This window comes from Rhineura floridana, chromosome 10 (assembly GCF_030035675.1).
Source record: "Rhineura floridana isolate rRhiFlo1 chromosome 10, rRhiFlo1.hap2, whole genome shotgun sequence".
NCBI classification, from domain to species: Eukaryota; Metazoa; Chordata; class Lepidosauria; order Squamata; family Rhineuridae; genus Rhineura; species Rhineura floridana.
The window spans coordinates 91429977-91443221 of NC_084489.1; the positions used below are offsets into that span (position 1 = coordinate 91429977).

General features: G+C 56.2%; 1 protein-coding gene across 3 annotated transcripts in view; it reads left to right on the forward strand.

Annotated features, from left to right (window-relative positions):
* Window positions 1-13245, forward strand: part of AGAP3 (ArfGAP with GTPase domain, ankyrin repeat and PH domain 3) — a 132031-nt gene that overhangs the window by 87401 nt on the left and 31385 nt on the right. For all 3 annotated transcript variants that reach the window (XM_061585635.1, XM_061585636.1, XM_061585634.1), the window contains exons 11-12: window positions 744-912; window positions 10931-11116. In XM_061585635.1, coding sequence (XP_061441619.1) covers window positions 744-912; window positions 10931-11116 — 355 coding nt within the window. The remainder of the gene's footprint in view (window positions 1-743; window positions 913-10930; window positions 11117-13245) is intronic.

Below are 13245 nucleotides of genomic sequence, written 5' to 3' on the forward strand. Positions count from 1 at the left end.
TGAGAATGGGAGCAGACCCACAGCAGCTCCCCCCTTGGATGTGGAAGTGGGGCTGAAGCTCCTGCCTGCCCCCTTTGCCTTGTGTTGTGGAGGGGGATGGGCTGTACGGACTGAAACCGCATTGGGACAGCCCCCTTGCTGCAGCACTGGGGAAAGACCCCTCTCCCAGCACACACAGGTCCTCCATTGGTGCTTCTGTGTCCAGCCTAGAAGACGTTTGGAAACTGGAGAGGATTGGAGGAGCAAGATCAGGCCAGAGACTCATACAGAGCAGGGAGACTCTCCAGAGCACTTGGCGGTGGGGAGTTCCCTTGGCAGGGCTCCTGCCCATTCCTGGTTCTTGTGGCCAGAAGGGAGTAGGAAGGGTAGTTTGCCTCCCATTTCTGTGTCCACAGAAAGCAATTCCTCTTCTTCTAAACTCAACTCAGCTCCTAAGCTGCCCTCCCCCACTGAGCCACTGGTGGGACCCAGAGGTGGGAGGCCCTATTCAGGAGGAACAGCCAGATCCCAGCTGCCTGTGGGTCATGGACGAGCCTTGGGTCTCGGCCCTCCAGGAAGGAAGAGGGGTTATGGGCCAGGAAGATTGGCCTCATTGCTTGCACTTGCGGAAGGCAGGAGACCCCCCCGACCACCTTGGAAGGCAGCCCCTGGGAGAGTGGGAAGACCCGCTGGAGTGTGTGTGAGAGACTGCTGACCCCAATGGTATGAAAGTGGACTGAGCCCCACTCATCTGCCCCACCCAGGACTACATGCAGAACATCCACGGAAAGGAGATTGACCTGCTGAGGACGACCGTGAAGGTTCCAGGCAAGAGGCTTCCGCGGGCAACAGCCACAGCTGCCCCCAGCGCCAGCCCCAAAGCCAACGGGCTGGCCAAGGAGCGGAGCAGCACACAGTTTCCCGGCGGCTCCAGTAAGAGCAGCGTCTGTTTGCTGGTGGGGGGGGCTGCTGGGGGGCCTGGCCAGCCAGCCTTTCGGGCCAAGGAATGCTGTGGGGCTGACATACGGGCATGCAAAGGGCCTCAGCAAAGTGCTGTGGGGGGAGGGGGGTAACGGGGGAGCCGTTGCAGGTCTGGCTGAGAGGCCTGCAGGAACGGTGGCCTGTCCGTGCTGTGCCCTTTGCTGTGCCCTTTGCTGCTTTCTGCACAGGAGCTGGCGAGGGCTGTTGCCCCCCCTCCCCACAGCCCCTGCTCTATGCCTGTGGAAAGACAGACGGGGCCACAGTCCAGCCTCTGGGCCATCCTGCACCCACTCCCCACCTCCTGGCAGGATGGCAGCCGTTGGCGTTGCCCAACTCCAGAGCACTCGCCTTCACAGCGTAAATGTTTCTCTAATAGAATGTAGATGAAGTGATGGAGGGAAGGGAAAAGATGAGCAAAGTGCCGGCTCTATTAACGGTTTTCAGTGTCTAATTAAATGCAAATAACTAGCATTAAAGCCCCATTATGGCTGAGCATCCAAGCCCTCCAAAGTTGGAAGTTTGCAAAGTGGGGGCTTTCTTCTTTGCTCAAACGGAGCCGTTGCCTGCAGCTGACTGGACAGAGTGCCCACAAGGAGAGTTTTCCACTGGCTGAGGGCACCCTCGCTCCAGCTCCGCATGTCTTCATCGCTGCCTGTCTCATGTGAACCCTTTAGTTCTCTGCGATGAGTCAGAGGATGGGGAGCTCTTGTTATGTCCCAAGAAATTCCAGTCCTTGGAAGGAAAAATCTGGTGTGCAGACAGCTGGGCCACTGAGGCGGCCTCAACCCTAGGGCCACTCCCTGCCCCCCGGCACTTGGGTCTGGGTTTAATTGGCAGCAGAGACAACAGAGAGTTCTTTGGCACTTCTAAAGTCCCAAGACTTACTGTGGCTGAATCTTTCATGGACAGAGAGAGCCCACTTTGTCAGATCCACAAAATCTGCAACCACAGCAAATCTGTGGGCCTTTTGAGGTGCCACCAAAGGGCTCCTCATGGTTTCTGTGCTAATTGACAGGCATGTTTGACTTTTGCCGCTCCAGCGGGCTTTGTGAGTGCCCCTCTGAGCGTTGCAGCCAAGAGCCGCCGCTGCCCCCCCCCCGTCTCATGGTGCTGTGCTTTGCTCCCTGCCCTGCTGCCAAAGATGTGTTGTGGCTGCAGAGGCAGCAGGTGCCTTGAGGAGGCTCTCAGCGGGCCATCAGGACTGAATTACTCTCTTGCATGCCCCGTCATTTCCTGCCTGATGCTTCTCAGCACCCCCACCCTGCACTGAACCTGCCCTGCTGCTGTTCAACATTGATGTGCCTGGTGTTGTGCAGAGACGGCACCAGAAAGATCCCTTCCAAGAAGGGCAAAGGGCATGTGTGTTTGTGTGCTTAGAACAGCAGGGACCCTGGTGTACCCAGTATGGCTTTGCGCAAGGAGTCAGCTGAAGAGTGGAAGGGTGCATTTGCTCCTGGGGGGTCCAGTGGAAAGTGGTCGGGGTGCGTGCTCACGCTCCACAGGGGTCCGCTGCTTCTCTCCTTGTCTGGTGCTGAGCTCAGCCTGGAGGTTTGGGGCTGGGGTGGGAGGGGAGAGCATGTTGGGGTTGTGGGGCTGACTCTCTGTCTGCCCATCCATCCATGGAGCAGGGGAGCTGCTGGCATCAGTAAGCGTGGTGCTGGCTTATCTGCTTGATTGTTCCTCTCTGAGTGCACATTGCTTGCAGGCACTCTGCCCTTCGCCCTGGCCGTGCACGTGCCCCCCCGCTCCCCCCCCCGCACCACGGGGGCAGAGAGTGCGATTGGTTCCCCCAAGACTGGTTGCTTTGCCTGCTGTGATCATGTCACGCCGGGCTCCGACGATGTTAACATCTCATTATCTTTGTTACTGTAATTACATTATCCGCTGCTTTATGCAGAATTATTCTCCAAGGACTAATTGATGGATCCATGTTTAATTCATTAATCATTAGCATCAAATTCGACAATTACAGTGCACACTGATTGTGGAATTTCAAATGTAATGAGGGAAGAATTAACAAAGAAAAGGGAAACCTGTTTGGCTGGTGCTTGGCTGCTGCTCACTACAGGGGTGATGACATTGAGGTGGGGGAGACGCCGCACCAGGGTGGGGGGAGAAGCCATAGCTAATCCCCCTGATCTGTGGAGCAGGAGTTTGGGGGCTCCCCCCAAGTGAATGCACTCTGAATGGTTGCTGCCTTCTCAAAAGGGCAGCTCTCCCCCAAGGCTGCCTCAGGTGGGAGACGTAACTGGCCTGAAGTGACTGCCGAGCAAGTTACCGCTCCGTGCACAAATCTCAAGGCGGCCCCACAGTGTCTGTCCTGGCGGCATTGGCTTTTCTCCTGCGTCTCCCTTACTAGCGCTGTTTTTGTATTTATAAACCACCATAGAATTCTTGACCAAAACAATGAAGGCACCTACAATATTTTGTTTTTTTGGTCAAACGTAACCTTACTTTACTGTTTTAAAGAGCATGAAATGGATTGCATATAACTCGTTAGCACACAAAATTGTACCTAATGAACAAATGGAAGGTGTTAATCTGGTGATTTAGAAGCAGTCTGCAGGATCCTTCACATTATTATCTTGCAGAAACTTGCATTTTAAGAGAAAGGGGCTCAGGAGGTAAAACAGCTTTATCATGTAATGAATAAGGAGTAGCAATATATTTGGGTGTTCTGTTAAACTTTATTAAACCTTTCCAGCCTGGTGCCTTCCAGATGTTTTGGACAAGCTCCCATCAGCTCCGGCCAGCACGGCTATGCGATGCTGAGGCTGGTGAGGTGTTGTCGCCCTCAAGCATGTGGGAGGCTGCTTTATAGCATCATGGAACTCCTCGCCACTACAGTGTGGCTGTTTTAAAGCTTAAAAGCAGGTCAGGGGAGGGGCGGAGGGAAAGGGGGGCTCCCATTTTTATTGGAGCAGCCATGTTAAGGAAGGGGCCACTTAGGCTTTTCCAGCGGCCATTTTCCTAGCCTAAATTGTCCTACGCTAGAAACATCTACTGCCCCCCACCTCCAGGGCTGTGAACAGACACCGGTGTGGTGCCTGCATTGTTCTACTGGGGAAGGGGGGCTACTGGCAATTTTAGTCATGAAAAAGAAATTTAGGAGGAAAAGGTGAAACACCCCACCTTCCCCCACCCGTCACAGCTGCATTTTAAGTTGTGTCATTGTTTTAAGAAGTGAGGATCAGGGGCCTTTCACTGCTGTTTTGGCCCTCGGCTTGAGTCTAACTGGTGTGTATTTCCAAGCATTCACCTTCACTTGACGTGGGAGATGGAGGGATCTTAGGCAGGGAGGAGCGAGAGGAGGAGGAGGAGGAGGAGGCTGCCTTTGGTGTTGCAGTCATAGTACAAAGGCCTCGCCGCCACCGTGCGGCAGGAGAGATTTGCTGGCAGACTCTTGACTTGGACAACATACCTGAAGGCTCTGCCTCTGCGGGGTGCTTGTTTGGGAATCCAGACAAATCCAACAGCAGTGCTGCCTTCACAAATATTTTTGTGGTTGTTTTATGCCTTCAAGTCGCTTACAACTTACGGCGACCCTATCAATCAGCGACCTCCAGTAGCATCTGTTATAAACCACCCTGTTCAGATCTTATCCCGATTTGCAGCAATGTGAATTGGCTCAAAGAATATCTTAAAATAGTTTTTCACTTGTCATTTGGAATTTCCCCCAAGATTTCCGATTTCCAAATGGAGGTGGGGGTGTGTGTCCTGTTGCTTCAAATGCCAGGCTCTCTCCCCTCTCCCCCCATGCCTTTACCTTTCTGCTCCTGGCTTAGGAGGAGCTCTGGGCTTGGAAGACAGACCTGTGGCAGAGTGGGCGAGTGCAGGTTTTGGACTCCAAAAATCCCAGGTTCAACCCCCAAGAGCATTTCCTGCTTAAAGGGTCTGGCAGCAATGTTGGGGAAAGGTCTCAGGTTGGAGGGTTGCTGCCAGTTAGAGTTGACAGGGCTGGCCTGGGTGAACCGGGGGGGCGGCGGTAGAAGGCAGCTCCCCAAGGTCTTATGCGTTATGTTTCAACTGAGGAGCAACTTGCCCATTTTATACACAGATAATATGTGGAATTAAGTAAGCATAACATGAGAAGGAGCAAGGGCTGGGTGAAGCTCCTCTTGCTTTTGAGGGGAAAGGCAGACTGCCCGTCCCCTGATCCCCACAGGGCTTGGCTTTTGGGAGGCAGGGAAGGGCTGTGCTTTCTCTGGGAAATTACACACACACACACAAAAACCTGCCTTCCCTGACGGGGGAGGCCTTCCATCTGGCAAGGCCAAAGGAGGAAGAGTGGGGCGTGGCGGGTTTGGCCTTCTGCAGCCCGCTGCCTTTGCCAGGCTCTCCGGGGTGGGCTGGCATTGCCCACCCCAGCCGCCCGTCCCATCAGCTGAGCCTCGCTTCCAGCTGCTCTGCTGCTCCTCTCCTCGACCCGGGTCTGTGCTGATTGCCCTGACACTTGGAGCTGCTCCAAGGGCTCCCTGCCGACTGCCGTGCCATGTCCAGGTGCATAGCTCTGTGAAATAGCTTTCTGAGGTGCCTCTCCATCCAAACAGCCCCCCTTCTCCCTCCTTGGTTTAGGCTGTGCTGCCTCCTGATGGCTGCAGGTGGGAGAATCCCCAGTGCTGGCAGAGAAGGCCCCGCTCGTGGCCCTCAGCCGCCTCCTGGGCAAGGCTCCTTTGACTGCCCACACCATGGGTTGATCTTGCCAGTGCCAAGCAGGCAAACTCCCTGGTGCCTGATGTGGCTGGTGTCTTCCCTGCAAATGGCCTGCCCCAGGGTTTACCTGGCCACCGTGGGGCTCTTCCTAGCTGCCAGTTAACAGCCCGTGTGGCCTAAGAGGCAGCGGGTGAGTGGGGCTGCTTTGAGCCTTGCAGGGGCTCCTTGTTAATGCTTCGGTGGCAGTGCAGGCACCTGTTTTGCCACAGGCACATGGAGCTAGCTGGCTGGGGCTGCCATCGTTGGCTGCTGCTTCTCAGGACACCACCAGCTGAAGAGGTTGCAAAGGCCCCAGGAACGAGCCTCTCTTTCCGAGGGTGTCCCGCGTGTAGCAGTAGATGCCAGCCCAGCTTCCCTGTTTACTCTAGGCTTGCGCTTGGAGAGGGGGAGCAGGACCCAATGACCCAAGTGGGTGGGGATGGGCCCACATGTGTTGGACCGGCCCTGCGTGTGGATTAGTGGATGAGGCCAGCCCAGGCAGGCAGGCAGGCAGGCAGGCACATCATGACACACAGAGTAAGTGGTATGAGCCAGGAGGGGCATGGGGATCCCTTGGCAGGGCTGACTCGGAAAGGCCATCGGGAAAGTGTTTGAAAGCGGGCTGCTACGAGGCGGAGGAATAAAGAAACAGAGAATGTGAGAAGTCAGCCCTTCAGCAGCTGGGCCAGGCCAAAGGGCCATCCCACTCCTCCAGCGCCAAGCAGGTGCCCCAATGGGAAGCCGGCTGGCAGGCTGTTGGCAGCTCCCTGGAGGGAGGGCAGCCGTTGATATCTGAGTGTTATTTATATCCCTTTTACTGATTGTGTGTGTGTGTGGCCCACCTTGCGCTTTCTCCAGCATTCCTCACTCGGAACCTAAACAGGAGAGTCAAGTGGAGGATCCGACCCTGTGAGTATTGTGAACCCCACCAGCCTGCCCGAGAGTTCCTCCTCCAAGTCAGCTGGGGCTGTCTGCATTGGGCCTGCGTGCTATAGTATGAGGCCGTGGCTGTGTCTACTCCTTCCCTTTCCTGCTGCTGCCTGCTGTGCTCCCCCCCACACACACACACAGAGCTTCCCAAGTCCACCTGCTCCATCAGCCTGGCCTGGCCGGGTCCAGAAGCCTCGAGAGGCAACACTGCTTCTCTTATCACAAACTGCTGCCTCTCACAATGGAAACTCCTTTTGCCAGGTGAGACCTTTGGTTCAGTGTTTCCTGCACTGGCTGGCAGTAGTGGCTCTCCAGGGTTTCAAATGGGTTCTCTCTCAGCCCTACCTGGAGATGCCACTGGGGGTTTAGTCTGGGACCTTCTGCATGCCAAGCACGCGCTCTGCCCACCAAGCTCCCTCCCAGTGTCAAGTAATTAACCAATCAAGCTGATGAGCCATTCAGAGATCAGCTACAGCCCAGCACCCACTGCCTGCCACTGAACCTGAATGTCTGAATTCACGCTGTCTACCCAGGTTGGCAGATGGGTCCCCTAGCGTGGAAGGGGCTCAGAGCCATTCCACGGGTGCTGAAATGAGGTGGTAGATACTTGTAAGTGTGCTACATCACCCTTCTTTTGTAATTGTGTGTACATATGGCAAAAAAGAGTGTAGTGCATTTATACATTACAGTTGGTACATTGGGGGGGAGGGGAAGGGAGCCTTCTAATGTAATGACATGTATCCCAACAGCTGAATTCAGGTCACAGTGACCTTTGGGCTGATTCTGGCTCGGCTTCTTTCACCTGGCCTGAGCGGCCTCTGAGTCCTTGAGTTTGGCTTGCTCTGGCCCCAGAGCCTGGTCTTGGGTGTCTTGTGGACGGTTGCTGTTCTTGAAAAAGAAGACGGCTCTGTAAGGGGAGGGCCATCCTTGCCTGCAGGGCATTCCCCTCCTGTGCCAAGCACAGAACTTTTGCTGACCCAACTGGTGTTGTAGCCCTTGAAATGGGTCCCTAGAAAGGAGCCCTCGTGGCCATGTTTGTGGCCAGCTGATGCCTGAGACAAGCAGCACGTTTGGATCATTCTAGCCAGGAGCAGTTTGGGAACTCTTCTGGGTATTTGTAATCCAGCAGATTCTCATGAAGGAAAGAGTTGCCCCACCCTCCCCACCCCAGCAGCATCTTGCCATTTCATTGGCAAAAGCCCAGTTTGACTCTGGGAGGTAGGCCTTCCCTTCCTGCAGCACCAGAACAACCATCTCTGGTGGTTTCCCCTCTCCTGGAAGGATGCACTCCCTGAAACAACCCCCCGCCCCCCCAGCATTGACCAGGGGGTTGGACTTGATGGCCTTATAGGCCCCTTCCAACTCTACTATTCTATGATTCTAAAGGCTGTATTCAACTAAATTATTGTGCAAGCGGAATGACTTCCACTGATGCAACAGGACTTTTCCCTCTCCTCCACCTGCACCCTCCCCAAATCTGCTCCAGAGGGTGTTGGGGGAATCCGTACAATGGACTGGGGGGGGGGAGGAAAGGGTGAGAGTATTCTGTTGCTTGTGCAAGGAGAATTCCTTGCTTTTATGGAATGTTCACTTGAGCATTACTTGGAATGCAACCCAGAGTTTGTGTTGGTGTTGAGCTACTGCGATAAAAGTGGGTCTGTTTTGCACCTTCCGAAGGAGCATGAAGGACTAGGACCGCAGTCGAGAGCGGACATGGGGAAGGAGGGCTTCCCAGGTTTAGGAGGACCTGTTCCCATGATGCAGTTGCTCCAGCAGGAGGGGGGGCTCCTTTTGGTGAAAGTTGTCTAGATCCACAGCTGGAGGCCTCCTGGTGCCGTGGCCCCTAAGCGTCTGCTTCTGGCAGGGGAGGGACTTGCCACAGCCGCTCCTGCCTTGCCTTGCCTTCTGCTCCTGCCCCTCCCACCAGGGAAGGCAGCACAGAGATGAATGTGGCAGCCGGCAGGAGCCGAGCACCAGCTAATTACCCTTCCGAGTATGTCTTGTAAATTAAGGGCTAATTAGAGGCAAAGTCGGTGTCATGGTTTTACACGTGTTTTTTAGGCGCTGAACTAGAGGGAGGGGGGAGTTCAGTGGAGCAGAGCACATCAGCCCCATCACTCGCCCTGGGATGGAGAGGGGAGGAGGTGGGGGGAGCCGAGGTGTCGCAGGGCCCCGTCCCCCTCTTGCTGTCTTGCTTCACACCTGCTCCAGGGCGGTCAGGCCTGAGCCTCCCGCCATCTCTCTGCCCAGAGCACCTGGCTTATTGGGCAGCATGTAAATACGGTAAATAGAAAAGTGGGCCTGCTGCTGCTGCTGACGGGAACCAATTGCCTCAACAGCCTTCAGAGCCTTGCTCAGACGCAAGCGGTGCCATCTGAGGAGCCCCAGCCCTTGCAAGCAGCTGTGTGAGGCGTGGTGGCATCCCTGCTGCCCTTTCCCAGGAGGAACAGGGCTTGGGTCCAGAGGGAACCCCCCCTTCCTCCTCCATTGCCAGGCGCAAGAGGCAGCATCCTGCAGGCAAAGCACAAGTTCTCTTGCTCCTGCCTGGCCTCTTGCGTAATGAGGGACAGAGAAGCCCTCACGGCATTTCACTCGGCTTTCCACATCCTTCTTGACCCTGGCACCCCAAAAGTTCAGCTCCCATCTTTTAAGAGGAAATGAGTGCAGATGATTGTGTGTGTGAAGTATTGACAGTGCCAGGCAGGTGGAGAGCCTGAAGGGAGCCCAGTATTTCTCCTGGGGTTGAGGGAGCGATTCAGGGATACTTTTATAGCCTCAGGCTGGAGAATTGTACGTGACAGTGACTGAGGCCTAGTGCCGTGGGAGGGCGGGGAGGGCACCAACTGGCTATTTCCTGGACTGCCAGCATGAAGAGAACAGTCATGAAAACTTACCCAGGAGGATGAGGGACGGGTGAGGGCAACATCTGCCTGGCCCAGCCCTTGGACAGCCCATCCGCCCCTGCCCTGCCCTGCCCACAGCACAGCCTCCCTCCAGCCGGGGAGTTTGGCTGATCCCTAGCAGAGCTCTCTTTCTTCAGTTGTGGTTGGCTGGACCATGACCCCCTCCTCACCCTTGGCCTTGCGCACCCTTCGCCTGAATCCCCTGCCCAGCTCCCCAGATGCAGGTGCCTCGGGAAGGAGACACAGGTATCCTGAGCGCACGGGGGGGGGGTCCCTTGTCGTCGTCCCCAGGCTCTTCCAGGAACACAGGAGGCTCCTCAAACCAGGCCAGGCCATTGGTCCATCAGGTCAGCATTAGTTACAGTGGCTGGCAGCGGCTCGGTTTCCAGCAAGGGCTCTCCCCGCCTCTCCCTGGAGATGCCGTTGGGGATTGAACCCGGAGACTCTGCTACTGAGCTATGGCCCTTCTGGTGCCACACCTCTCCGTGGCAAGCGGGGCTCATGCAGTTGGGGGCCTTTGCATAAATGGCAGAGTTGGAGGAAGGTCATCTAGGGCAGCTGTCTGCAGTCAGGGCCTTTTACAGTCCATGCTGTGCAATAAGCAGAGAATGGACACTGGCTTGTGTAACAGCGACAGCAGCAGGAAGTGCCAGGCGACTCAGGTAAGTGAGCCTAACTGCGTGCTGCAAGGGAAGGCACAGATTCCTACAGCCAACTGGTGGTGGTGGTGGTGGTAAGTTTTCTCATTGGCCCAGGTGTGGCAATTGGTCTAACTCATTGAAAATAAAGCTTTTCCACTGAGCCACCCCACAGACATATTTATTTGGCATCGTAAAGCAACACCAGAATAACAGCTTGCCGGTAGGCGTGATTGCCCCTAGCACTGTGGAGCACGTTTATCTTTGTGTGTGCAAAGTGAGTCACAGGAGCTGGACCTTGAGGCAATGTGTGGGCATGGGGATCCTCTCCTCTGCCCACTGGGCTGCAGTTGTGCATCAGAGCAACAAGCCCTCCCCTTCCAGCTGCCTAATGGCTAGCGAGCAATCTCAAGAGCCCCTGTCTGCTTCCTCCCTCTTCCTGCCCCCAGAGATACTGGTGGCCTCCAGGGGACCTTGGCCCGTCTCCTCCTCTTAAATCTTGGACCTGGTTCCATCCCTGAATTGCAAATTCTGCAAGGCAGTGTGGGATATGAGGCAATGCCCTGGAGTCTCTGATGCTAGCAGAGGAAGTATCTGCTCCTGAGCTCCCCTGGGCAAGAGTTCTCTCTGCCCAGCCCTCTTCCCTGACATATGGATGCCTGTGCGAGGAGGATGAGTTGTTTGTGGGGTGTGCTCTGGGATAGATTGTGTGGGCTAGATGTCTCTCTTCTTTTGGGAGGGGGAATCAGCAGCATCTCTTTCAGTGATGCCCCTCACCCCCGGGCTGGCCCTGTATCTCCCCTGCAGGTGCCCCCCACTCAGCCAGCAGCACCTCCCTGCACTCGGAGCGCTCGGGCAGCGGCACCAACTTGGTCGGCTTCAGCACAAAGCCAGAAGGCGGCAGCGGTGGCATGCATCAGCGGTCCTATTCGGTCTCCAGTGCAGACCAGTGGAGTGAAGCAGTTGCCCTGCCCAGCAGCGTACCAAACCCAGGTAAGTGGCACCTGTCTGTCTGGGGTGGGGGCAGGGACGCGAGCTGTGGGCCTTGTGCCTTCCGTTTGCTTTCCAGGGAGAAGCATAAATACTGAGGTTTAGGGGGTGGGCTGCAATTCCAGCAAGTGGTGGGCAGACCTGCTGCACCTTCCGGATGCATCTTGTTCCGTCCATCCATCTCTTCGCTTCTGGCCTTAGAGGTCAGTCCCATGGGGCAGGGGGTGGCTGCCATGATGCAAACCAGAAGTTGGCACACCCCACCTACTTCCTCCTCCTCCTCCTTTTCTCTTTCTCCTCTCTCTCTCTCTCTGCATGTATACTAGAATCCCACCATCCGGCCCTCCCTCCTCTAGAGAAGAAGTGAGGAGTGGGCCCCTGCTCCAAGGAGCTTACAGTGGGACTGGGAGGGGGCGGAGGAAAGAAGCCGTTCCAGGCAGGTTGTGGGGAAGAGGCCAAAGACACCAAAGGCCAGGGTTCGAGGGAAGGCTGTTGCATGGCGATGGGACTGGCCGCACTGCCTCTTTCGCTCTCTCGCTGCCCACAGATGTGGCGCATCCACCAGTTGGCTGGCTGAGATGATCAGGAACCCCAGTATAGTCTCTCCTCCCTCTCCCTTCTCTCTCCTGCACGGGTGTTTCAGGACAGTTGAGTGAATTAAAATAATTCATACATTTCCCAACGTAGCCACTTTGCCGAATTGGAAAATAAATGCTTCTGTGCGGCATCCATCACTCGGTGCTTCCTGGCTCTGCTGCCGCACTAAAAAAGCAGTTAAATGCACATCAAGAGTGGAGGAGCCATTTCCATGCCCGCTCGCCCCCTCGTCGTTCTCATTAGCGCGGCAGCCGCCCCCCCACTCACTCCCAGGGGCTTTCGCAGTTTAAAGAGAGCCTCTTTATGATCATTACCGGAGTCCGACTGCGCCGCCGCCATTTGGAGCTGGGGAGGCTCCTCATTTGTAACTGTGAAAAACTATCAATTTCGGCGCGCCTGATGCAGCGCCTCCATCATTGGCCCCATCAGCTCCCTGCTGGAAGCGAATTAATCAGACTGTTACTGCTGATGGGGCAGAGCGGGCGGGTGGGCGGGAGTGAGCCAGGCAGCCAGGCAGTGGATGTGGGGCATGGCAGAGGGCTCTTCGTGCATTGCCCGTGTAGGGAGGATGCAGCCTGTGCCACTGGGGTCTGCCCTGAGTTGGTGCTGGGCAGGGTTGTCTTAAAGGCTAGAAGGGGGGGGAGCAAGTGGGAGAGCAGGGAAGCCGTTTCTCTTACTAGAAGGGCAGTAGGCAGGATGGGAGAGCCTGACTTCTGAGCAGGAGATGGATGGACGGACAGACAGTGCTAGCTAAGGCTGGAGAGCCCTTCTGGCTCTGAGAGTCGCTGCCAGGTGTGAAAGGAAATGTCTGGTTTGCCTAGGGGAGAATCCATTGGTGTAAGGAGCCCCTTCCTCTGTCACTGGTTGGTCTAGATGACCCTTGAGGTCCCCTCCAGCCCACTGAACCTGCTCCCTGGGCTTTTGCTCCAGGCATGCCAGGCACTTAAAGGGGCATCAGTGACACACAACATCCACACGGAACTCTGTGCTGGTCCCCCTGGGCACAGGAGAGTGTCCTAAATACACACACTCGCCCCTCCATGTACCTGGCACTTGGTATCTGGGAGAACACAAGGCAGGGATGGGCAGCCCACCGGGGAGGGGTCTTCCTCGGGCCTTCAGGACTGTCCCCAGGCAGCACAGACTCTTGGACCGCTCCCCTCACAGGCGCTGCTTCTTGCCCTGCCTGCCTGGACGGGCTGAGTGTGCAGAAAGAGCTTACTGCTCTGCCTGCTTGTGCCTCTGGCCCACCCCACCCCACCCCTGGCATACGGCCCTCCAGGAGACTGTCTAGAAGGGAATGTGGTCCTTGCGCTGAAAATGGTCTTCCGCCAGAAGAGCTTAGCGCTGGATCAGGCCAAAGGCATGTTTGGCCCAACATCACAAAAGCCCTCCCCCCCCCCGGTGACTGGGCCCCTGCTCCGTCACGGCTTGGCTTGGGGTAGCCTTTGCAGTGGGGGCTGCTGCCAGGACCTTTCTCTGTCTCCCTGTTGAGCTCTGCCCCCCCACTTCCCACTCTCCCCCTCTGGCCATGG